The sequence below is a fragment of the Ambystoma mexicanum genome, chromosome 3q (assembly GCF_040938575.1).
Source record: "Ambystoma mexicanum isolate Mex_15411 chromosome 3q, UKY_AmexF1_1, whole genome shotgun sequence".
In the NCBI taxonomy this organism is placed as follows: domain Eukaryota; kingdom Metazoa; phylum Chordata; class Amphibia; order Caudata; family Ambystomatidae; genus Ambystoma; species Ambystoma mexicanum.
The window spans coordinates 564,101,575-564,126,966 of record NC_090926.1 but is presented as its reverse complement, the minus strand read 5'-3'; the positions used below and the strand labels follow the sequence as shown (position 1 = coordinate 564,126,966).

Genomic DNA, 25,392 nt, shown 5'->3' with positions numbered 1-25,392 from the left:
GAGCCAGATGTAGAACTTGTATTGTTGAAAACAGTGTTTTTAAGAAATAAATTACTAGATCACAGTGCATTGAATAAACAATCATGCATGTTTATACAGAATTTTCAAGTAAGAATACCTGCTGCAGTACTGTTGGATTCTGTTGCATGAAGTGCAGTAGTCTTTGCCCATCTTGAGAAATTTCCCTACGTCGTAAAGGTTTTTTTCCTTCTTTTGCTAGATGCTTAAAGAGGTAGCTAACAATGTAGTCTAAACACGCACAACAGCTTGAAGAAACAATTGTATCTAGATGAAAATGAAAGACATGATATTGATAAGTTAAAATCATATTTTATATAATAAAAAGGAATCACATTATATCCATGTTTGTTTTACACTGCAAATGGTATTTATTATGTTTTATCAAACACATATTGTGTTTCTTTATCTTATCAGTTTAGATAACATATTTTAAGAATATAAAATCAAGCAAAACCTTTATTTGTAATAACAGTGCAGCCTAAACCCACATTTGAATCCCCCTTTTGAACCAGTTTCCTCTATCAACATATGGCCAAAGACCCTATTTCAATGCCTTTACATCCATGGTAGACCCTGAATAAAGCGGTAAAGAAATCTCTCTGAACTACACTGAGAGAAGTACAGACTCCTAGAGAAGTACAGACTCCCATCTTTACAACCTGTTCGTTCACAGTGCCTTCATGCTTTGCCAAATTATTTGTTAAACCACAAGACGAGGTTATGCTGTTGCATATGTAATGTGGGCATTTGGGGCATCCATTGTGCAGCGATAGGCTTGGCTGGGATAGTTTTGGAATGGTCAAGATCTTTCTTGAATTACAGATGTGAGACAAGCATGGTATCTAGAGAGATACATATTATAAGATTTTAGTTCCAAAACCTTTATTTACTAAGGTTCATGGGTTGGTGTAATGCCTAATTGGCCCAATCTCTAAAGGGATGGTTCCCTTAACTGATGTTTCTAAAGGCCGTCGATGACTCAAAATCCAAAACAATATTCAGTCTGTGTCTAAACCTATGCTTGCCCTAACTCTACAAAAATATGTTAGGAAGTCTTTAAAAAGGAAAAATAGTAGTTCAACAGAAAATAGGAAACAAAGGTTGGTTTCAGGTGGTGGTCCCACCAGGTGTAGTTTGGTCAATGTCACAAACATGAGTTCAATCAAAAAGGTTTGTTCGTAGGACCTTCTCCACAGGGCCCTTGCAATATTCTCAAATACTTTCAATGTCTTTGGTTCCTGTCCAAGTTCAAACACAACAAAATAAATATAACACAGTTCCTCTCTCCCATTCTCAGTGTTCACTTCCCCATGCTTATGCCTCTCTGTTTCACAAATTAAAAGTTCACCTCTGTTAGGCCTCTTAGGGATCCCTTCCCCAAGCTCAGGCCCCTTCAGTTCCAAACACAAGTTCAATTGAACAACACAGTTTCTCTTAGGCCTCTTTAGATTTAAACAAAAGAAGTTCAACTTGTCAAGATGCGACTTTCTCTTGTTTACAGTTCCTTTCACATACAACCTTCTCATGGAGTAATATCAGAGACATTCGAAAACACTAGGTTCTTGGCTCATCTTAAGTGCGGCCACTTAAGCCTCTGATCTTTAGTCCTTCTTGTTACGCTCACCCGATATCCCCGGGGGCGTCTGGAAGGCTCTGAGATCTGGAACCCTGTATGCATAGCTGCCCAGTGCTGAATAATGATTCTGCAATTACAGAGGGAGGATTTGTGATAACTGTCTCTAATGGGTGAATCTCCCACCTCCCTCTGACCAGGGTGAGCTATCCGTCCTGCGTTTCTTGTGCAGGGGCGCTTGATGTCTGCTGGAGAGCTGCTTGAGTTGCTTCACTGGTGCAGTACGCCTTCCTTGGACCCAGGCCTGCTGTGACCCCGAATCTGCTGGTAGGCAGGTAGGTTTGTTAATTGTAAGTCTTTGTTCTGTTTATGGTGGGAATTCGTTAATGTCTTTATCTCCTTTTCAGGTGCAAAGGTCTTGATGCTGGCGTGCCGGATGGAGAGGCACGTTTCTAGGTAAGAGAAGGCGCGAAGCGCAGCGCCTTTATTGTCTTTTAAAGCTAACCTGTGTTTTCTTCTTCTTCTCCTCACAGGCCGCCGTGGTGGTGCGAGTAATGGGAGTGCGATGAAAAACAGACCCCTGGAATCTGTTAATGTAAGTATAGCGCTGTGCGGTTGTTTAATATAAAAAGCGGACCTGAATATGTCTCTTTTTCCTTTGCAGATGTTGCTGTGGTGCTCCGGATGGAAGCGTAGAGTAGCGCGATGGAATTCAGGTAAGACTGATGGAATTCGATGTTTTGGAAGCGCGTGTTCTAATATTTTTTTTCCCTTTCTCGTTATTGCAGGTCACATGTTCGAACAGCAGCTGTGATTGCGGTTCGCCGGAAGACCTTCAGCTAGTACTCACAGGTGAGTGATGTTTCTTCTTCTCTCGGTTTCCACAGATTGCAGCCCAGTTGAGATGCTGAGTGCTGGATGGTGTTTTCTCAGGTAAGACAGAATAATCTTGTTCTTGTAGGATTACAGGAAGATGCTGAAGACCAGGAGCTGGACATGGTGAGCGTCACGCTGCTGGTTGCAGAATACAACGAAGCATGTTCTGCAGTCAGGGTGTGGTTTATATAGCCCAGGTAAAGTAGTTCCAGGCCTGCCACACCCAAAACACTAGACCGCATGGCTTGGTTCTTAGAACTAGACTGTGTGGGTGCTTCTATGTTGGATTTAAAGGCCCATGTACATAAATGGGACCTAGTTTGAACAGCCCTTCCTTCCAACATGTGAGCCTGGTGCCAAAGGCGCCAGAACTGGCTCCAGGAGCCCTTTTGCAGTGGTTTTAAGGCCTTCAGGGTGCTGGTGGGAGCCGGCTTGTGGCACAACATGTGCCCCCTCACAGTGGTCATGACATTCTCTGTATTTCTTGTACTTGCTTCTCTACTATCCTTTCTTCTTCCAGGGGCTTCCTGCACCCCTTGGTTGTGTTCACTTGCACCTTCTTTGTCTTGCTGTCTCTCAGCTTGCTGTACCCCTGGCAACTTCATTACATTTACTTTCTCTCCATTGTATCTCTTGCACATTTACTTCTTTACTTTCGTGCACCCATGCACCGGACCTTTTCCTTGGCGTGCCTCTGCACAATTTGCACCTTTATTCTTGCTTTTCTTTCGGGCTGCTCAGACCCTCTTATTTCTGTCTTTCCAAGAAACATTACTGGCTTCCTTTTGGCCGAGGCAATGCTGGTGTGTCAAGTTTCTCATATAACTTGGCCCTTCACTGCAAGTCCCACAATGCCCCTCTTCCTATAGACAATAGTGGACTTTAAGTTCACAAAAGGATTATATTCTCTCGCTTCCCTGCTTCGTGTCGCTTTACACACTTTTCACCTGCTTTTGGTTTCATGCCTCTTTACAATCTGTTACTTGCTTTTCGTTCCGTGCCGCTTTACAGTCGCTTTACAGTTTGTGCCTTTCTCCCGCTCGGCTGCAGTCACAAGCACGCTCCCGAGATTCTCTTTCATTGACTTTCACAAAACTCACTGGGCAGCGTCACGTTGACAGGCTGGCCCTTTAGGATATACGGGGCTGAGGTCAGGGTCTCACCACCTGCCCCTCAGACATCCTTGGGGACGGCACAGGTCATAAGGGAACAGGCATTCCACTGAACACCGCCAGCAGGATGCAGGCAGACCCACTCTGGCTCCTTCGAGACGTGGCTCCTTCACCATGCTGCAGCCCCTCACAGACACCGGGCCAGCCTATCGGCCGACCTTTCTCCTCCAGCCTTCAGCTCCTTCCACCCTCTACTCCTTAACTTCGCTGGTTCAGACTAAATGATCCTGACCCCACTGGTGGCTATATGAGGGAGGATCACATGGGAGGAGACAGCCACTGGGGAAATGTTGTGGCTTCATTGGATAAGGAGTCGTTATCCCACATTTGCCCTATGAGGAAGATACCCTATTGCCCAATACCCTAATTGCATATTGTCATGTATCTGTCCCCTGTAAGGAACTCATGGTGTCAACAGTAAAGACAGATACAAGTGATTACAGTTCAAGGGTGTTTATTGAATAATAAATGCAGGGTAGAAAAACGCCTAACCTAAACCTTTATCTAAGATGGGAGCAAGCGTCAACCATCAAATGAAAAATAAGGCAGTCCTAGTGGTGTTAAGTAAAAAAAAAAGGGCTTATACTAAGAAAGACCTATTGCCAATTCCTTACAACTAAATTACAAAAAGAGTGTGGGATAGGGTTCTCAAATCATAAGTCAGGATGTGATTGCCAGGGGTCTCCTTTCCCACGTTTTTAGCACGGGACATAGTACTTTGGAGCATAGCACACACTCTATCTTTCTCAGCACGAACCGACAGTTCAGTTCCAACTAGCAGGATATACACTCAAGCTTTCTCAGCATGAGCCGATAGTTCAGTTCCAGCTATCAGATCGGCTCGGACCCACTTGACAAGGGGGAAAATTCACTTCCCCTGGTTTTCCAATACCTCTTAATTTCACAAGTCTTAATGTTCTGCTTCACATTTACTTCGGGTGACTGCTTCAACCCAGGGTCCTCCTCTTCTGGGCGCAAACCCCTCAGCAATAGGTATTCAACAACTTCACAAGACAGTTCCCTTCTGAGTGAACTTTGGGTGACAGCTTTCCACCTCTGGATCTACCTCGTCAGGGCTCGGATCCCAAATGACAAGGGGGATACTTTCCCTTGTCTTGCAATACTTATTGCTTTCACTAATCTTAATGTCCTTTTAAACAATTCTTTTAATCAACTATTAGGTGGTGACTTTCAACCAGTGGATCTCCCTCCTTTGGGCCTGGACCCCTTTCAAAAGTCAGCCTCCCTCTACCGGGTTCACTATGGCTTTTCTTACTTTCACAAAAGTTGTGCACAACTTCTGCCGGGTTCAATCCTGTCAATACTCTGTTCCTAGGGACTTCAGGCGTTGTCCCTTTTCGTTAGCATGTCTCCGCCGGGTTCACTCTTGCTAATCTTTTCCGAAATACAGTTCATGTACTAATGTTCACCATGCTGGTTTTACTTCCCCTTAACTTTCGTAATCATCTGCCAGTTAAAGACTTTTGATGGTACAGAGGATTTTACAAGACCCATGTATGACCACTTTGACCTTTCATCGCCTCTTCCCCAGGGCTTCTGGTTACAGTAGTCTTTCTACTATCGGGTAATCGCCTATAGTAATCCTGCCTGAGCAACCACAGAGTGCCGGCACTCTCTGTTGCTGTACTTTCCCCCTCTTTTGCTTTTCAAAGTTCAAATAAGCTCTTGCTTTTTTTCGTTCACCAGAGTTCGGTTTCTTATCGGCACTCCCCTCGACTCATCGGCTGTGATGAACCGCTTGGCTTTGGAGTCAAGGTTGCTACCACCGAGGCAAGCGTCTCCCCCGGGTTTGGTCATCAGCGGAGGAGGCTCTCATGTACCTTAGACATCTGCTGCAACACAAGCTGGCCTTTGTTTGAGGTCTTATGTTTCCGTCTGCAGAGGTTTCACAGACCTGGATCGGAAAAGGGCAAGGTTACTTCTCTCCTTGTCACCCTCTCGGTATTCGCTGTCTTTCGCCTCCTCTTGAACTGCCGTGCTGAGTCAGCCTTCACGTTGTGCGGTCTTCCTTGCTCGAAGTGTGCTCTCTTGCTCCACCTTTTATCCCTGTGGGGAAAAGAAAGGGCTGTCAGGTGTGTGTGATTCAAGTTAATTGCCTGAATCTGCCTGACCCTTGGGTTGAGACATGTCAGGTAAAAGGTTTTATCATTAGTCCGTTTTTTATCACAGTGTAAAAAAGGGTTTGTATTGGAAAAAGCGGGGGTTAGAGTTCCTGAGGGTTGAGTGGTTAGGCAACTCGGAAAGGTAGGATTTGTAGGGTTTATGAAAGGAACAGGAATGGCGAGGATTCCTATCGTAAAATAAACAGGGGCAATTGTGGGAATGGTAGGGTTTGGTCAAAGCGGACCGGGAGTTCGGAAAATAATAATTAAAGGGACGAAGAGAAGAGTGACCAGGAGTATTCAGATAGGAAAACCGGGATTCTGGGAGTTGTGGTTCTTAGCAAGATGCAAATGGGTTGTTGGCTTTACCTTTGGGTAAGGGAGATTCAATGGGTGGAAGGGATGATGAGCAGGAATAGCTTATTAAAAGCGTCAGGGACTTTGTTCCCCTCAATATCATCCCCGAGATGGTACTGCGTCTCACCTGCGGTATTCCCTCGAGCATAACCCGTGGTTTCCCTACCCAGGCTATCCTCCCCCACTGGCCCACCCCCAGGAAATGGATCCAACAGCAATGGCTGTGTCCTACCCACCTGAATAAGGGATACCTGGGCTCTACCCGGGGGAGTGCCCTTAGGTTTATTACACCCCCTATAGGGAAAATAAGAAAACCCTTTTCAGTTCTAGTTTTCCTTCATGTAGAACTGATCATCTATAGCAAGACTCTCTAAGTATTATGCATCAGAAACCATCAATGGACTTTAATTCGCACAACTATCTATGTCAACAGTTAATGAACTTAATTAACACATCCACCTAAGCACTGAGACGAGGAGGATGAAGTAGTTGATGCAAAGCAACAGGAGCATCAAGCTTAATGAACGTGCTAGTTGTTGAAAGCAAACACCTATACGCGGGACGTTTAAAAATGGCGCTGAACTGTGAGAAGGAGCTCAGGAGAAGACGTTGCATCTCCGTTGAAGGTGGACAGAAGCTGGAGGCACTAGCTGGTGTGCAGAAGCTCTAAACACGAGCCGGTGAACGGAAGCTGGAGGCGAGAGCCAGTGTGGCAGAGCAAAGAAGCTTGGCAGCAAACAAGGAAAGTAATGTGGTGCGAGCGAGGCATGCCATGGAGACGCCAAGAACTGGGAGAGGATTCCTGGGCAATCGGCAGCCAAGAGAAGCAGCGCTGTCCTTGCCGAGAGGAAGCCAAGCAGGAGTGGAACTGCAAAAGGGCCTGGAGAGAGGTCAGAGCCGCTCCAGAGTGGGAAACAAGTGGTGAAGGTACACTGCGGAAGCGCGAGCAAGCCTGAAAATGCTACAGGGAACCAGTGAGTCTGCCAGAGCAGAGTGGGGGCACTTCGGCAACCGTGTCAAAGAACATTGTACAGCAACGGAAAGTGAATTAATAAGAAGACTATGTATGAACTAAAAGGGCAGAGTGCCAACTTGAACTCCAATAAGACGTGAATGCAAATGAGGGGAAAAGCATAGAAGAACTGTGAAAACAAGTAGATATACCAGAAACTTATGTTATAGAAGAACTTAGAAGGCTGAAGAGTTGTTGTCTAATAGAATTGTTGTTGGCCACGAAAAGACACCAAGAACTGTTAGACCCAGAGACATTTGTGATACCAGTGAAGAATCCAGGGGAAGGGAATCACCCTCTAGAACTAACCTCTTTTTCTATGTTTGGAGAACATCTACGTTGGAGCTATTCTACTTTTATTTAAGAACACTTTTTGTAAATACCAGGTTATAGACATTTCCCTTTTAATTTGTTTTGTTTTTTTGGTGCGAGGGTCAGAATAGAACGTCTGGACACAAGGACGGCTTTGATTTATTACATCCTGACAAAGAAAGACCCTTAGTTTCTGGTTCTTAGATAGGGAAACTCCTCTTTAGAAAAAGATCAGAGAGGCATTTTCCCCACCCTTTTAAGTTGAATAAACGTCTATAACCAAAAAAAAGACAACTTTGTGTCCGTCTTTAATTAATGACCCCTCGCACCTCCCGCACAAATATATTCTATGGTCCATTCCTAGATTGATACACCACTCAGCAGTCCCATTCCTGAGACCTACACCCATAAAATACCCATTTAAACATACAAATTGCACAACTAATTGTATAATACAGATGTCTTTAGATGCCTTTCTTCAAAATGTCCACTCTTACCAGGAGTGAACCACACATGTTCACCCCTTGTCTGTGACGGTTTCTGCCACTTCAAGGATCGAGTTCAATAACTCCTCTGCTCCCTCCTCATCCCAAAAGATGTATTCCTTCCCCCTCCAAGTAACTTGGAGCTAATTGGGACATAATAACCCTGCTGTGACTCCTTGTTTAATGAAGGATTTTTTAAGGACGTTTTTTCCCCTCCTTATTTTCTCGGTTAGATGTGCCAGGTCTGGGAGGATTAGAATCTTACGTTGTTGATATTCCAAGTTTCTGTTCACCTTTGCAACTTTAGGATTCTAGCGGCATCCCGGGCATCAGAGACGATAATAATAAGAGTTGGCCCCACCTTTAAATCTTGCGGTTTGTCAATGGTATGGCGCTTAACCCTGTAGCACTTTCTATGTATATCGGCCCCCTCCAGGGTAAGCATCTCAAGAAAACAATCAGCAGCAAAAGTGATCTTCACCTTCCGCATCTTGTGGGAGGCCGATGACTTTGACCTGTTTGGCTCGGGCCTCAATCTTGAGCTATTGCAGCATATTTTCCATAGCCATATTCCATTTAACCACTGCTTGTATTTCTTTTCCCAGTTGCTTCACTGCTGGGACCGTATGGACACAATGCCAGTCCAACTCTCTAGTTTATTTGCTCCAGTGTGGAAGCTCTGGATCTAAATCTGTCACATTCTCAGTCAATTTATTGACTTTGCCCTCTAAGCACAACATTGTTTTTTCAATATGTTCCAATGCTGCCATCAATGGGTCTCTCGAAGGCGAGAAGGCTCTGGGCATATACAGGTTGGATGATGCATGCTTGTGACTTAATCTTTTTTTGTTTTTATTAGAATTCTTTTTTATTGGTTTTTAAAACACCACAAAGTAACAGTAACATTATTCCACTTCGTTTCTGTTCCTCCCCCGGTGCGTGCAGTCGGAATCATTCCCCCCATAGTCTAGTTTCCAGCTACATTTTCATTGTAAATGTTCCGGAGTTGTCATCATGCCGCAATGTGTAGGCTCCCAGCGGCTGATGGGCAGAGTCCAGTAGCTGATCATTTGGGGCTGCCACAATGTCCATTAAGATTTGCCTTGGGGTGATGCAATGCGGGTATGTGCCTTCCGAGCTGATTCCCGCCACTCCCTGAGAGGGACGGCAGGTTAGCAACAGGTACTATCCCTCATGCTGGGTGTGTCCCGTGGCGCGGGTGGTTCCTCGTTACCGGATTTATTGATCAAGTAGAGCGTGTACGCATCCCATATCATTGCAGTACACAATGTCCTTTGACCATTGGGCAACCGCCAGGCTTTGTCTCCCTTCCCACATCATTGCCGCCCTTCGTTTAGCCCATACCAAAAGACGACCCACCAGTTTCCTCGTACTCTTGCGCACTGGCTTGGTATAGCCCAGCAGAGCCATCATCGGATCAGGCGTCATCTCCTGCCCTGTGACACCCCGGACCACCTCAAAGACTTGTTCCCAGAAGTGTCTGATTACCCACACTCCCATGCTACATGGAGAAAGCCTGCTGCACCTGACCGCATCTAGTGCATTTCCCAGTGGTCTCCGGAAAGAATTCCCTCATTCAGGCAGGAGTGTAGTAGTATGGATGTAGATATTTAAAATGAATCAATTTGAATCTGGGACATATGGCTCCCTTTCTGGTCATCTCGCAGCAGTATCCCCACACCGTGTCTAGTATTTCCCTCCCCTCGGGCTGGCTATGGCTTTGGGTCTAGTGGACAACGCCTTTGCATATAATGCAGACGTCGCTCGTCTTCCCAAGGACCTCTGCACAACGCTATCCGATGTGTTCGTAATCTGAGGCTGTTGGGGGGAAAGACAAGAATAGCCACAGCCTGTAGTATAAAAAAACATCTAATGCTGACAGTGCCCCCCTTTCTTTCAACTGTTCTATCGTTATAAACCTCCCGCTGGGGAATAGTTAACTGAAGGTAGTCACTCCCAGTCTTTTCATCAGGCATACTAATCCTTTCTCACTGGACAGGGGGACATCCGGGATGTGGATGACCGGGAGCTTGGGCGAAAAGAGTAAATCCCCCTGGTTTTACGCTCTAGGGTAGTCCATGCTCTGCATGTCAGCTCCACTATATGTCTATTCCTGTGTGCTCAGCTAGGGGCAGTTAGAATTATTGATTGTAGCATTGCCGGAGCCGCTAGTGCTCTTTTGATCTCTACATGACGCTAGTCGCTATTTTCCCCATACCAGTATAAGAGAAACCCGGCCTGTGCCACATGGTAGTATATTTCAAATTCTGGTAGTGCTAGGCCCCCCCTCCCGCACAGACCCAGTGAGTTTGCCCCAGGATATTCTTGCTTGTTTTCCTGCCCAAATGAACTGCGTCACTGCCAACATCAATTCTGAGAAGTATCTTACTGGTACTGTCGTAGGTGCGTTTAGGAATATATAAAGGAACCTAGGGAGTATGGTTCTAGGGTCTTTATGTAGTTGCTGCGATATACCGTTTCTTTGTCCCTGGCTATGATGGTCCCCAGATAACGAGTTTGTAATAGATTCCATTGGAACCCCTAGATATCCTGGAACTGTTTCACTGCTCCTGTTTAAGGGAATTTGATTGATTTACTGGCATTCAGCTTGAGGCCCGATAGGTCGCCGTATTGCTGAACTTCCAGGTCTAGGTCTGATTGGGTCTAGGATGTTGATAGGATATTGTATAAATAGCACCATTTCATCATCGTATAATGACATAACCACCCTATGGGTATGAAGTTGAATCCCCCTGTTTATATTTAGTTCCCTTATCTGTTCAGCCAATGGCTCAATCGCCAGGGCGAACAGCAGGTCAGACAGCAGGAAGCCCTGGCGTGTTCCTCGCTCGAGTGATCTCTGTCCCGTCATCTGCCCGTTCACCCTGACTTTTGCCACCGGATCTTTATATAATAAGGATATTAGGGTGATAAACGGTTCCCCTAAATCCAATCGACGCAGGATGGCGAACATGAATGGCCACTTACCCGAACTGAACGCTTTGGTGGTGTCTAGCAAGGCTGCCACTGCGGGTTCATCTAGCGGTAATGCCGCCATTAGGCCAAACATCCTCTGCAGCCTGTATGATGTTGAACGCCCCGGGATTAATCCTGCCTGATCCGCCCTAACCATTGTTGACATTAGCGGCGACAGCCTGGTCACCAGTATTTTGGTCCATATCTTGTTGTCAAGATTGATAAGGGATACTGGGCGGTAGGGTGAGCAGTCATTACGCGGTTTCCCAGGTTTCAGCAGTACCACCACCACCGCTTCTCTAAGGGAATCTGGTAAGAGCCCCAAATCTATTGCCTGTTGGTATATCTGAAGCAGGTAGGGTGCTAATTTGTTGAAGTAATGTTTATAAAATTCAGCTGTGAACACATCTGCCCCGGGGGATTTCACGGACGACAGGGCTTTGATCGCTTCTATAACCTCTGACAGTGTCAGCAGTCGGTTTAGCCACTCCCGCTGCTTATCCGTGCACTAGTATAGTCCCACCTAGTCAGAGTATGAGTCTATGTCTGCCTGGGCAGCGTGTGTTTGTGCGGAATACAGATTGCTTATGAAATCTTTGAAACTCCTGGACTATTTTGAGGTCTTTGAACTGGTCCTCCCCATTCTCATCAGCTATCGCCACTATCCTGTCCTCCTGACCTCCCACCCTGGTTGCCCTGGAAAGCAACCGGTCCGGCGCCTGACCCTCCCCATATTGCCAGGGTGCCATCCTGTCCCAAAGACACTTCATCTCCCTTTGTGTCAGGGCATGAAACCCCTGAATTGTCTGCATTATCACTGCTTGTTGGGCGCTAGTGGGGTTGGGCGAGGCCTCTTGCAGGGTTTGAATGGCCGCCTCCTTTTTGGCTAGTTCTTTCCTAATCTGCTTCATGATCCCAGATTCCTTTGCTATACATTCCCCTCAGATCACCCACAAACCCCTCCCACAGAGTTCCCACTGAAACCATGGACCCCTCGTTGATTTCGAAATATGAGTCTATTGCTGCCGTCAGCCCTTCTCTAAAAACTGTATCTGCAAGTCCTTGACTTTTAAACCTCCAGGGGGGGCCTTGCCCCTCCGCGTCTGGCTAGGGTAATAGATAATAGGACGGGGACATGATCCGACAGTGCTCGGGCTAATATGTTCACGCCGGCGGTTTGGCCCAGGATTGTTTGGGATATCAGAAAGAAGTCCAGCCTCGATGCTGATTTAGGAGGGGCGGAGTGGTGCATGAATTGGCGTGTTTCCAGGTTCCTTACCCACCACACATCTTCTACCCCCACACTAAGAGCATACCTTGGAGCTTGCTAGCTCCCTTGGTTTTCGGTCAAAGGACCCCTCCCGTGCGGTCCCGGGGGGGTCTAAAACCGCATTGAAGTTTCCTGCCCATATTATTTCCCTTCGGGTAAGTCCCCCAGGCTGTCTCCAATCCTCTCCAGGGACTCTGTCGTGTCCTGATTGGGGCCATAATAGCTAACCAGGGTATACAATCTTCCCTGGATAAGACCTTGAACTACCAGCGCTCTCTGCCCTCCTGGTCTTTCAGAACCTTTGTTAGCCAGGATCCCACTGAGTTATGTATTAGAATGCACACCACTGTTGCATATGAGGAGTATGAAGAGAAATACCTGTGGCAACCCCAGCTCTTCCCGAATTTGGCCCCTGATTCCACCGTTAAGTGAGTTTCCTGCAGGAGGGCGACTCCCACCTGATGGCGCCTCATGTACTGCAAGACTTTCCGGGATTTAAAAGGGCAGTTGAGCCCTCTTACCTTCCATGTTAAAAGTTTAAGTGCCGCCATGATAGGTTTGTGTAAACCTTTCCCGCTTCGGCAGGATGGCTGTTCATGGCAATGGCGACGCCATACTCTGTGGTGTGTATTTGAGCTGCCCCCTTCTGTTCATGTGTTCCCTTCCGCCAGTACCGGTGACGCCCCCCCATCACACCTACCGACAACCCCAACTCGTCAGTGTTATACCTCCCTTTGCTTAGCCCATCCCTACCCCTCTCATCCCAGTCGCAAACTCCCACTTCCACCCCCCGCTGAATACCCCAACATTCCAGTTCCCCAACACCCCCAAACATTTGCATTACTTGGCTTCCGCTTGAGGGGCAGCTAGTAGATCGACCCTCCATGCACTCTATAGGTGTGCAGTTTCCAGAGCCACAAAGTCTGATTCAACCCATGGTTATTGCCTTGTTATCTTAGAGAGTCTAGTTCGCCCATGCGCTGCTTCAGGCATTGTTCTCCCGTGAGTGTGGAATTCTTGGCAGCATATCGAGAAAGGATTCAGCTTCATGTCCCTCATGTTAGACCCTTAGTTTGGCCGGGAACATCATGGTGTATTTTATGCCTTTATCTCGCAGTCGTTTCTTGAAGGCAATAAATTCTCCCGGACGCCTGTACCTTGTCCGAGAAGTCTGGAAAGAGCTTAATCATGTCTCCCTTGTAGCAACTGTGCCCTTTTCCCTCTCGATAGTTCAACAGGTGAGCTATCAGTGGTCGGGGTGGTGCTCCCAGTATTGGTTTCCTTCCACTTGGTATTCTGTGCGCCCTCTCAACGATATATAGCGGTGAGAACTTGTCAGGGCCCAGTGCCTCTCGCAGTATACCTTCCACCAGGGCCTCCATGTTCCTTTGGTCCGTTGATTCAGACAGGCCAACAATCCTAATATTGTTCTGCTCGACCTCGATTCTAGGTCCTCCTCTTTCTGAGTGAGCTCCTTAAGCGCCCTCTTCACCTCCGTCATGGCTCTGGAAACAGAGGCTGATTCATCTTTTATTCTTGACACCCTGCCTTCCGCCTCATCTAATCTCTCTCCATGTTTGTCCAAGCGGAGCTGCACGTGATCGACCTTGCAGGTCAGAGTGTCCAGCTTCCCCTCGAGTGATTGTATGCCTGATTGCTGTTGTGTGAGCATGGTTTTAATGTCCTGGAATGTCATTGCCAGGTCCGAGCTGGGCATCGGGGGCTGTGGCTCCTATGAGTCCTCCATTGTTCTGGTGTTCTTTATATGTGGAGCTGTCTCGAAATTAAGTTTCGCATGATGCTTGCTTCCCTTACCAGACTTGGACATGTTGTCGGTTTTGGCTCTGAGGGTGAGTCAGTGCCCCGTGTGGGTCAGTGTTCCGGTCTTTTAATCCCCTCTGCGACTCTACCCCTACAGTGCTGGAGTCAGGGGGGTATGATCACGTCTGCTTTCTGGGCCCACTTTCTAGTTCGCTGTTGCGAGGGCTAGCTGCTGTCCGAGGTGTTATGTAGTTGTTCCCTCCCTGCTGCCTAGTTGGTGGGTTCCTTACGCTTGAGTTTCCCCGTGTGCTGCGGGGGATTAGGCCGATCGGGTTGGTCATTTTGTAGATTTTAATGAGCTTCTGCAGGTGGGGGCACTCCGGACCTGCGTGGTCTTGGGCTGTTAATGTTCCAGTAGCTTCGCAGTCTATTCTTCGCTGGGGTTACCCCCTGGAGCTCTGCTTCCCTCCCGGTCCACTCCAGGGTCTTGCCAGCCCCCCCCCTGCTTCAGGTTTATTATTGTGGGGCCTCTGGTGACATGTCAATTGACCCATATGCCCACTGCAGCTTTTGCCAGTTGGGGTGGTGGTAATGCAGATTGCTCACCATGTGCAGTGTCGGCTGGTCCCCGCTGGCGTACTCAGGCTCACTGGTGGTCCTCCTAGTGTCCGTACGGCAGTTCTGCCAGGTTGCCTTGCAGCTCCTCAGGTAAGGTGGCACTGTGTGATGTTCGTCCGAAGTGTTCTGGCAAGGTGCTGGCCGCTGCTGGTGCTGCCGCACCGGACACCCCTGCTGCAGCAGAGAGGGTCCCCATGTAGACAGCACGGCTCTGCAGTGCGCAGTCATGACGACTCCTCCTCCGCACTGCGTCGCCCTCAAGGCCTCCCTCGGCCCTCGCGACGCAGTCTAAAGGGGGTATCCCTGCACCGTTTTCTCCTGGGATTGTTCCTGCTGTTTAATAGTAGTAGCTGGACTGGAAACCTTCCAAATATCTGACCGGATAATGCAGGTGCTGTGGAGCTTCACGGGCCCGCAACCACCTTGGTCGGGCTCACTAGCGCCCCACCCCCAACTTAATATTTTTTCTTTGTTTTCCCTGTTGCATGTTTTGGGTTGAATATACACAGTTTAATATGGAACATGATGCCTCAATTGCGTTGGGGGTGCTGATTGCAAATCAGGACCATTTCAGTATTTCTGGTAAATTAGCTTTGAATAGAGTAGGTGACTTTAGGGCAGTGCCTAAGGATACTGGTTCAATGTAGGGCCCTTATCAGCCCAGCAAATCAGTTCTACAACCCTTGTAGAGTGTAGGCTTTAGGTTGCTACAAGTTGAGGGTCACGCGTCGTATTCTCCTTAAATCTACTACTGTACACTGTGAGAAACCTGAAAGTGTCTTACCCGCTAGTCCCCACGGATCTGTCATCCAGGTGGCCAGGACACGGCCATGGCTATTGGATCCAGTTCCTGGGGGTGCACCAGTGGGGAAGGATCACCTGGATAGGGGGTCTTCGGGGAGTGGAAGTGGAACACCGACGGGCGAGACAGTCTCCCTTCCTTATAACACCTTTTCCCCATCCTATCCCGTAGGATATTTAGAAGCTTTACCCCTTCCTCTTTTCCAACATGAACACCTTTGCACGTGGTGAAAGACAACGGACTAACACCAGAGCCGTTTACCTGACATGTCCCAACACAAAAGTCAGGCAGAGTCAGGCAATTGACAACCACACACACCTGACAGTCTTTTCCCTTCCCCACAGAGATAAAAGGCAGAGCATGAGGGCACACTTTGAGCAAGGCAAAACGAACAAGGAGGCAGCTATTCCAAGACGGGAGTTCAAACGGAGGAGAAAGGTGGCGAGACCTGAAACGACAACAAATAGGGAAGTGCGCTTGCCCTTTTCGACCCAGACAGCAAAGCCTCTGTGAAAGGAATCATAGGACCGGGAACTACAGCTGACATGTGGTGTTAACAGATGTCAACGGTGCACAGGGCCCTCCCACTGTCATAAACAAAGCGGGGAGACACGATTGCTACCGTGGTACCGTCCTTGACTCCAGAGACAAGAAACGCCAATGAGTTCAGCACAGCCGGTGAGTTGGAGGGAGAACCGATAGTAAACCACTCTGTGTTGAGCGAAGGTTACAAACGGCAACATGATATGAGTTGGGAGAACTTGTGAACAAAGAACTTGTATGTTACTGAACTTTTAAGAAAGAACAGGGAATATCCAGCTGCAGAGTGGTCCGGTGCCACGTGGGCGCTCATTTGTAAGACCCTGGATGTTTTCCCCTTTTCTTGAAACTACAGATACCAGGATGCCCTAGGAGAGCCTAACGCAAGAGTTCAAATTGGTCATACAAGGGTCGAGTAAAACCCCCTTGTACAATCAAAAGTCTTTGACATGTAGGCAAGAGAAAGCTGGGGGACAGGAACACTGCTTTCTGATGAACTGTGTAAACTGGCAAATGTGAACCCGGGTGAGGGATGACCATGAATGAGAAACACCCCGTAAACATTGTGTCAACAAATGTGAACCCGGCTGAGGGATGTCCACAGTGGACAGGGCAAGGCGGGATTCTCAAGCACAGCACACTTCTGGGCTTCTCCAGCACGAGCTTCCATTTTGTTTCCAAAATATCAGGGCCATCTGTGGCCAAGTCTCTTTTACACCAAGTCTCTTGCTTCAGAGGGCCTAATGGGCTATAAACAACAAAGCAAATGTTCCTTTCAGTTTTTCTTCATGTTGTGCAACTGTATTTAAGAACCCTGTATTTTTACACAGGGTTCTTAAATACAGTTGCACACAGTTGTATTTCTTATGTTTTCCCTCTCGAGGTACAAGATTCCATACACAAAGAGACACTCCCTGAACAAGGATAAACTATAGCTTTTACGCCCTGATATTTGTCAGGATACTTCTCATTATGAAGGAATGAAACATGTCAGACAGGCCGAGGATCCTTGTATATTCGTACCTGGAGTCACAGAATTTGTAAAATTCACATACAATCCAGGGAGCACTCAAACATAAGAATGGGGTTAATATATAGGTACAACAGATGGACTGATGTCCCAGGTTTGGTGTAGATTTTATAGAGGCAGATATGAAGTTATACACATGAAGATTAATACTGGCTGTTAGGCTAATTTTATTTGCCACATCACAATTATTTTTATGATTAAAACATTAGAAATAATTGCTTTGTTTGAATAAATTGTTTATAACAAGATGCATTGAAGTTGCTTTTCAAAGCAGAATGGTCAGTTGGTGGATTTTACACTGTCATGAATCCTCTGGAGTCCTCACAAAGACCTTACCTAAAGTCTCCTTCTACGTGGCCAGGGGAAGGCAGCCATTCCCAGTCCTAACCCTGGGGGTGTTATTAGCCGGGATGATCCTCTGGGAGGAGAAGGGTCCCAGGGGAACAGGAGAACTCTGTTGAGAGAGACGCAGTAATTGTCTTCGTCAGAGTAAGAGATTTCTGTGATGCCAGACTATGTAATGGTTTGTTGTTGGAGTGAGGTTTCCTTTCCCAAAGCTATTAATCTTTGTGGTTATAAAAACTGTCATAATCAATCACTTATCAGGAGTAAGGCTCCCCTTTACAATGTTGCTCACATTAATAGTAGCGGAAACTCTTGTAGTCAACGGGAGGATTTTAAATGTGTACATCAGAACATAAGCATCTTAGGTTCTGATAAAGCAAACTCTCCTTTTTTAAATTTGGTTTTTATTAGGTTTTAACACATTATAATTTTTCAATGGAAAAGAAACGAAATAGGAACAAAAGAAAAAGTTACATGTGGATTCATAAGCGTTATACAGGTGGAAATAAAAACCAGAATACATTGCACAATTTTGTTACCATGAGCCGAACTGAATAACAGTGAAACGTATTACTTAGATTCCTCGTTTTCTTCATTCTCTTACGCTTTCCCCCCCACACCCCGTGGACTAGGAAGTCGTGTTGCCAAGGAGTCATGCTTATGCGGTCATTGTCACAGCTTGAAACATTTTCGATGTCATGTGTGCAGGGGTTCTCCATAGGGAGGGCTTTGTATCCTATATTGATTTGGATGTCGTCTGGTCCGTAGTATGTGAACAGGATCAAAGCGGAGGGCGGAGGGGGGACAGCATCAAGCGGGGAGGGACTCATTCGAGCCACACGAGCATTGGACCTTGTCCCACTAGGGTGGATGTCTGTTTGATGTATGTTTGGATAAAAAGTCAGACCACAGGGTCTCACACTGTGTTGCTCTGCCGTGGAGTGAGGCTGTGATTTTTTCCATGGTGCATATGTTAATTACAATGTTTATCCATTCAGTCTCAGTAGGGGTCATAGCTGATTTCCACTTGGTGGCTATTAAGGCTCGGGCTGCATGCAAGAGATGGGAGGCCAAGCCTATTTTCTCTAGACCGAAAAGGACTAGGTGAGGGTCCGCTGTTCTCTGAATCCGTCCAGGTGTCTAATCCACCCCAAAACCTCATCCCAATAGATCTTAATCTTAGGGCATCCCCACCACATGTGCCAGTAGTCTGCAACTTGTCCACATTCACGCCAACGGAGGGGGTAGGGGAGTGACTGATACATTTTGGATAGTCTGTAGGGGTCATACTGCCAGCGATGCAAAAGTTTGTTGGAATGGAGCTTGTATTGGCACGATATGGATGTGCGCGCTGCCATGCGGCACATATTATCCCACATGTCATTATCTATTTCTAGGCCCATGTCTTTCCCCCAATGCGTCCTGAGATTAAGAGCCTCATTACACGGGAGGCTGTATTGATTTAACGTTACCGGTAACAGAATACCGGTAACGTTAAATCCCCATGTGGATTACAACCCGGCTCACCGCCATTAGCGGCACCGTTAAGTACGGTGCCACTAATAGCGGGCAGGCCGCGTGGGCGCGACCCTCCATCCGTAAATTACGCCATGCCGCTATTAGCACAGAATCACAAGGCTGGTGGACATGCCAATAGCGGCATGGTAAAGCCCCCCAAACCCCTTACCGCCATGGTGCTAATACCGGCATCGCGAACCACCCGTTAAGTGAACTGAGCAGTGTCAGCGCAGGTGGAGGCAATGGAGACTGTGGCAGCTCAAAAGGAGCACACAACACCCCTTCCCACACCAAGATGGTTCCAATACTGGTAGCATTACATGGCCTGGAGGACCTGATTGCAGCGCAGCTGCTACAACAACAGGCAGCACAAAGGAGACGCAGGAGGAGGAGGAGGAGGAGGGCAAGACAGGCACAGCAAGCACCACCACGGCACTTAATCATACCACAGAGGCACCCACCAATCCCCAGGATCAGAGCCAGTCCATTTAACCTAACCCCATAGCAGATACACACCCTGTACCGTCTGGACCGGGATCCCATCACCAGCATCGTGGACATGATACACGACGACATTGTGAGCCTCATAGACATCAGAACTGCCATCCCCCCGCTACTGAAGGTGGTGAGTGTGCTCCACTTCCTGGCCACAGGCACCTACCAGCATACAGTGGGACAGATGCATGGCATCTCACAACCAGTATTCTCCCGCACGCTGAACCAGGTACTCGATGCCCACCTGAAGCATGCACCTGAACACATAACCATGCCACGGACTGCACAGGAGATTGCAAACACAAAAGTTGGATTCTATTCACTGGCAGGCATACCAAGTTGCATCGGGGCCATCGACTGTACCCATGTGGAATTGGTGGTCCCACATCACAATGAAGTAGTCTACCGAAACAGGAAGCAATTCCACTCCATCAATGTCCAAATGGTATGTGACGCCAACAAGATAATCACACATTGCTGTGCCCGATTTCCCGGATCAACCCATGATTACATGGTCCTGCGGAACTCAACTATCCCACGCTACATGGAGCGACAAACCGCAAAATGTTTGTGGCTACTTGGTGAGTAGCAGGGCAAGCACATGGCAGTGTGATTGGGGGTGGAGAGATACATACTCCAACTGGGTGTGTTTTGGGGGGAGAGATACATACTCCAACTGGGTGTGTTTTGGGAGGGGGGGGAGATACATAGTCCAACTGGGTGTGTTTTGGGGGGAGAGATACATACTCAAAATGGGTGTAGCTTGTCATCCGCCGGACAAATGCACATACAGATGTACGCCAACGCCCATCTGGGAAGGCCGCAACGTACTTGAGATGAACCGACATGCAGGTATAAGCTACACAACATAGATAACAATCCAGGTCTAGAAACATTAAACATCCATCCACATACACATACACATTGTACAACATTCCACGCTATAAAATATTACATTTTACACGTGCCATCAAGAGAGCCATCCTGAATTAGTCCACCCCAACATCAAATATGCAATGTGCCCCATAATGCATGCAAATGGATCAACCCTAGCCATAGCATTCATTTCACCACGCACCTACACCACCACTGAAGCGATGCCTCACTGCATGGCAACATCAATGTTGGTATGGCAGTACACCAGCAGTGCAGAACTACATCTGCCCGGCCCCAGGGACACCAGAGACCTCGCCTCACCCAGGACATGTCAATTACTGCTGGAGCCATTGATGGGGCATGTCCACTTGCAGGGTGTAGCTCCCCCTTGCACATTGCTGTCACACAGACCATCTGCATGTATTCTGTCAATTGTTTACGTGAATCACAATGCAATGCCAATTTGTGTCATTTGAACAGGCCGCTCTTGAGGTGAACAGTGACAGGACCCCTTTCCCTCCCCCATACAGGTGATGCGGGCTATCCCCTGAAGAGCTGGCTCCTCACACCTGTACGGAACCCACAGAACAGGCACGAGGAGGAATACAATCGTGAACATACCCGGACCTGCATCGTGATCGAGCAGACCTTTGGCCTTTTGAAGTCATGTTTTAGGTGCATTAGCAGGTCTGGTGGTGCTCTCTTGTATGGACATGAGAAGGTGTCCAAGATCACCATGGCATGTGTCATGTTGCACAATATGTGTATCAGACGGAATGTGCCACTGCCCCCTGACGTTGAAATAGAAGTACCTGATGAGGATGATGGTGATGAGGATGGAGGTGAAGGGGATGCAGGTCTTGCAAGAGGGGATGGGCAGGAGGGACGTGCTGTGAGACAGCATCTGATCAACCAAATATTCTGAGGAATATGTTTTCGTACTGTCACATGGATATTGTTAGTAATGCACTGGTGTATGTTTGTGAGCACGCAATGGACCCTGTTGCCAATAAAGTACACAGACACAATGAGGATGTCCAGGCCTGTGTTTTGAACATAAACCAGTGTATTGAGTAATGAAAAGGTGAAAAAGTGCAAGTCCCCGAACATCCCAACACCCTTCCCCCCACCCCCCACGACACACCCATAACACCCTTCCCACCACCCACCACAACAGTTCCCTGTCTGCCATGTATGCATTTGGCCATGCACGCAGTGGAATTTCCATCAACCCCCTATTTGTCATTGTCTGTGGCAGCATTTTGAGAATGGGCAGACGAGCGCCTGGTGGTGCGTGTTGAGCGCCGGAGGGGGCTTGTCTGTCTTGATCCTGAAGATGATGATGGGGCAGACTGTCCTTGTTGCAAGAAGTGGCGGTCCATGGCGTCAGCCATGCGAGATAGGACCTCCCTGAGCCTTGAAATCTCAGTACACAGCCTGTCAGTGTTTGCGTCCATCCTGTCAGTGGAGTGCCTCGCCGTCTCCGCAATGTTTTCCCTGAGATGGGCAACCTCCTCAACATGCTGCCCAACCAGCACAGTCAATTCTCGTTGACGCTCCAGGATGGTGGTCAGTTGGAGGGCAGTGCTGGGTGATTGTGCACTGGATGCAGTGCCCTCAGAAGCATCCACTGCAGCTGGTGAAGCCACCATGGGGGACATAATGGCAGGATTGTTCTCTCCAACAGTCACATCAGACCCTGGGGTCTGGAATGGTGCAGGCTCTGCGGTACTAGGTGGGCTTGGGGTGTGCATCCCAATTGGGTCAACTACGGCGTCCTCAGGATCAGACAGGGGGGCAGTGGCAGCTGCCTCACCAGCGAAGCTTGCCGCAGCTGATGGTGGGCCCTCGGTGGCTGCTATTGGTGCCTGTGGGATCTCCTCCAGTAGTGTGGCTGCAGTTTGTGGTAAAGCTACTGCTGCCCTGACAGTGGCACTTCGTCAGTGTTTCATGGTCATCAGGTGTGACCTTCTCCCCTTGCCCCTGGAAGTTGTGGGGGTGTCCTCCGATTCCTGGGCCCTTGGCCTCTTACTAGTCGCTGGTGCCAGGGATGCATCAGCGGCATCCTCGCCATCTGTGTGTGAGCCTGTCAGGGACAAGACGGGGGATGGCATTGGTTGATTTTCAATATACTTAATGCAGTTAACATCAATGATACAGTTGTGGCCATTGGGACTTAGTAGTTGTGGATGCAGGTGATGTGCCAGTTCAGTGCCTCATCCATGCATGGTTGTGTTTGGAACTTGTGACTGGTGATGTGCGCATGTGTGTGTGTTTGGGTCTGACACTGACATGGGGAGGGATGTGTGGATGTGTGTCCATGCATGAGAGGAGTCTGTGCTGACATATGGGTCAAACAGTACATTCACATTGCATTCTGTCATGTGTACACTCACCTGCATCCGAAGTGGTACCCACGCCGACCTCCATGCTGCCTACTCCCTCAATGGATTCAACTGCAATGAGGTTCCCACAGGTCTCCTCCCATTCTTTGAGTCGGATGGGTGAACCAGCTCCGCCTTCACTGGCAATCCGGTGGTTCTCCGCAAGGATGCCCCTCACACGCAGCCTGAGGTCGTCCCACCTTTTCCAGCACTCACGCACTGTGCGGGTGCTGGTGCCGACTGCACTGACTTTTACTGCCACTTGTTCCCAGATGGCTTTCTTCTTCAGTATTGTGGGCCGCCGCATGTCATTAGCAAAAACGACATCAGCATTCTCAGCCAGGGTCTGTGTTAGCATATTCAATTGCTCAGGAGTGAATTTCTCCTTGCGCTGCCCATCAGCGCTTTTTTTGAAGGCCTATGGCATGATGCAGGTGTACAGGATGATTTCCAACTCTGAACAACTCGTAACAGGTCCAGGGGGCAGAGGATGGCAATGAATTGTGTTTTTGAAGATGGCTGCCGTGCTATTTCCCGTTCCTGTGCGATGACGCTATTTCCGGTTCCGCAAAATAACGGTCACCACTAATAGCGGTGACCGATATTTCCATGCAGCAGGAGGGCGGAGGTGCAATCAGCACATTGGTCGAGGGCGGTAGGTGACTTTATTGGGTCTTTAACGCCATGGCGGTAGGGGGTTTACCGGCATGGCGCTATGCTCGTGTCCGCGAACTCGTAATGGTACGTTATTGCTGCCCTCTTGTGAGGGCGTACACGTTAATAGCGCCATGCTGGTACATTCTGTTTTTTACTGCGTACCGTGTAATGAGGCCCTAAGTGTGTTCCCTCCACCCGCTTCTACGAGTAGTTTATACATGGCGGAAATCAGGCCTTTTCTGTCAGTTTTGGAGTCCAAGAGCTTTTCGAAGGGGGTGAGTTCTCTACTAAGTTTTGCCTTCCATGCCGCCTTCGTTAGGACCCCTTTGATCTGTAGATAATGGAAGGTGGATAGTACGCCTATATGAAGGGCCTTTGTCGGTTCCGGGAGAGTGATGAACGAATCACATCGGAGGAGCTGTCCTACCCTTTCTAGTCCCGCCTCATACCACGCCTGGAATCTTTCAACATTGGGGATGTAGTTATTAATGCCCGGGGACCACAGGTGACTCAAGGGGGACGGCCACGTCGTGATTTCTCTCATCTCTGGACCCTCTCTCCACATTTCCCATAAGGTGGCAAAAAGGACATGCTCCCTTGTCTTCCTCAAGACTCTTTTTCTTGGGGACCATAGCCACTCCGAGAGTGTCGCTGGTTCTAAATAGTGCTTGTCCATAGCTATCCACTGAGGCTCTTTATGGTTGCATAAGTGAGGGATCAGCACTTGGAGTTGAGCCGCGACATAGTACTTCTTAAGATCGGGAAGGCCTACTCCTCCTTTGTCTTTGGGCAGTGTCAATATTCGGTAGGCGATTCTGGCTTTCTTCCCCTGCCACAAAAACTTTAGGGTCGCTTTTCGGACCTTGGCGAAGTATAGTTCCGGAATTTTAATGGGGAGCATCTGAAAGGGATAGAGGAACCTTGGGAGGCATGTCATTTGTATAGCATTAAGTCTGCCAAGCCACGAGATGGTAAGTGTGTCCCACCTGGCTAGGTCTGCATGGAATCTCGCAAGGGCGTTTATTCGTTTCGTAATGTGAATCTCCAAATATTGCATAGCATCATGTTCCAACGTCAATCCAAGGGAGGAATATTTTGTATCATTCGCCTCTGGTGTGCCCTGGAGGGAGAACAATATGGATTTAGATCGATTGACCTTAAACCCTGATAACTGGCCATATTCTTCGAGGAGAGATATAACTCTTGGGATGGATCTGGAGGGATTGACCACATGAAGGAGTATATCGTCAGCATATAATGCCAGTTTGTGTTCAATATGACACAGGTGTATCCCTTCTATGCTGGGGTCCGATCGTATTTGATGTGCCAGGGGTTCAAGCGATAGGGCAAACAAGATGGCCGATAATGGACATCCCTCTCGGGTTCCTCGCTTCAGTGGGAACCACCTAGAACTTGTCCCATTTACAAATACCGAAGCTGTGGGCCTCGAGTAAACTGCCTGGATTCCCTTTCTAAGTTTAGGGCCCATACCAATCTTGCGAAGGACTCCCATCAGGAAGTCCCAGTCAACCCTATCGAACGCTTTTTCTGCATCGATGGAAAATAATGAAGGATCAGTATCCAGGTTGTGGGAGGCATGTGTCAGGTGCAGGGTCTTACTCATGGTGTCTGCACCCTGGCGGCCCAAAATAAAACCAACTTGCTCGGGGTGGATGAGGCGGGGCATGAATCACTCAATTCTAGCAGCCAGGACCCTTGTGTATATCTTCGCGTCTAGATTGATCAGGGAAATGGGGCGATATGATCCACATTTTTTGGGGTCTCTCCCCTCTTTCGGGATGACAGTTATGAGTGCTTTAACGAACGAGTCTGGAGGCTTCCCAGTCTCTAGGATTTCACTAAATAATTCCGCTAGGAAAGGCGTAAGCTGGGTGGCAAATGTCATGTAAAAACCTGCAGTATACCCATCTTTGCCTGGGGATTTACCCAGTGTTAATCGTTTTATGGCCTCATGGATCTCCTCCTCAGTTACGGGGGCGTCCAGAGCCTCTGATTCAGTGGGCGACAGTTTTGGCATGTCGATGTCAGTCAGGTAGGAGTGAATACCGGACGAATCCGGTACCGTCTCTGGGGTATACAGAGCTTCATAAAAGTCTGCAAAGGCTTTGGGAATGGTGGTGCTAGTTATCGGGGTGTTGGGGCCTCCA

General features: G+C 48.1%; 1 protein-coding gene across 1 annotated transcript in view; it reads right to left on the bottom strand.

Moving 5' to 3' along the window:
• The window catches only part of RANBP17 (RAN binding protein 17), a 2,111,817-nt gene that overhangs the window by 203,007 nt on the left and 1,883,418 nt on the right, over positions 1-25,392 (bottom strand). The window contains exon 25 of the mRNA XM_069654335.1: positions 119-285. Within this exon, the coding sequence (XP_069510436.1) occupies positions 119-285 (167 nt within the window). The remainder of the gene's footprint in view (positions 1-118; positions 286-25,392) is intronic.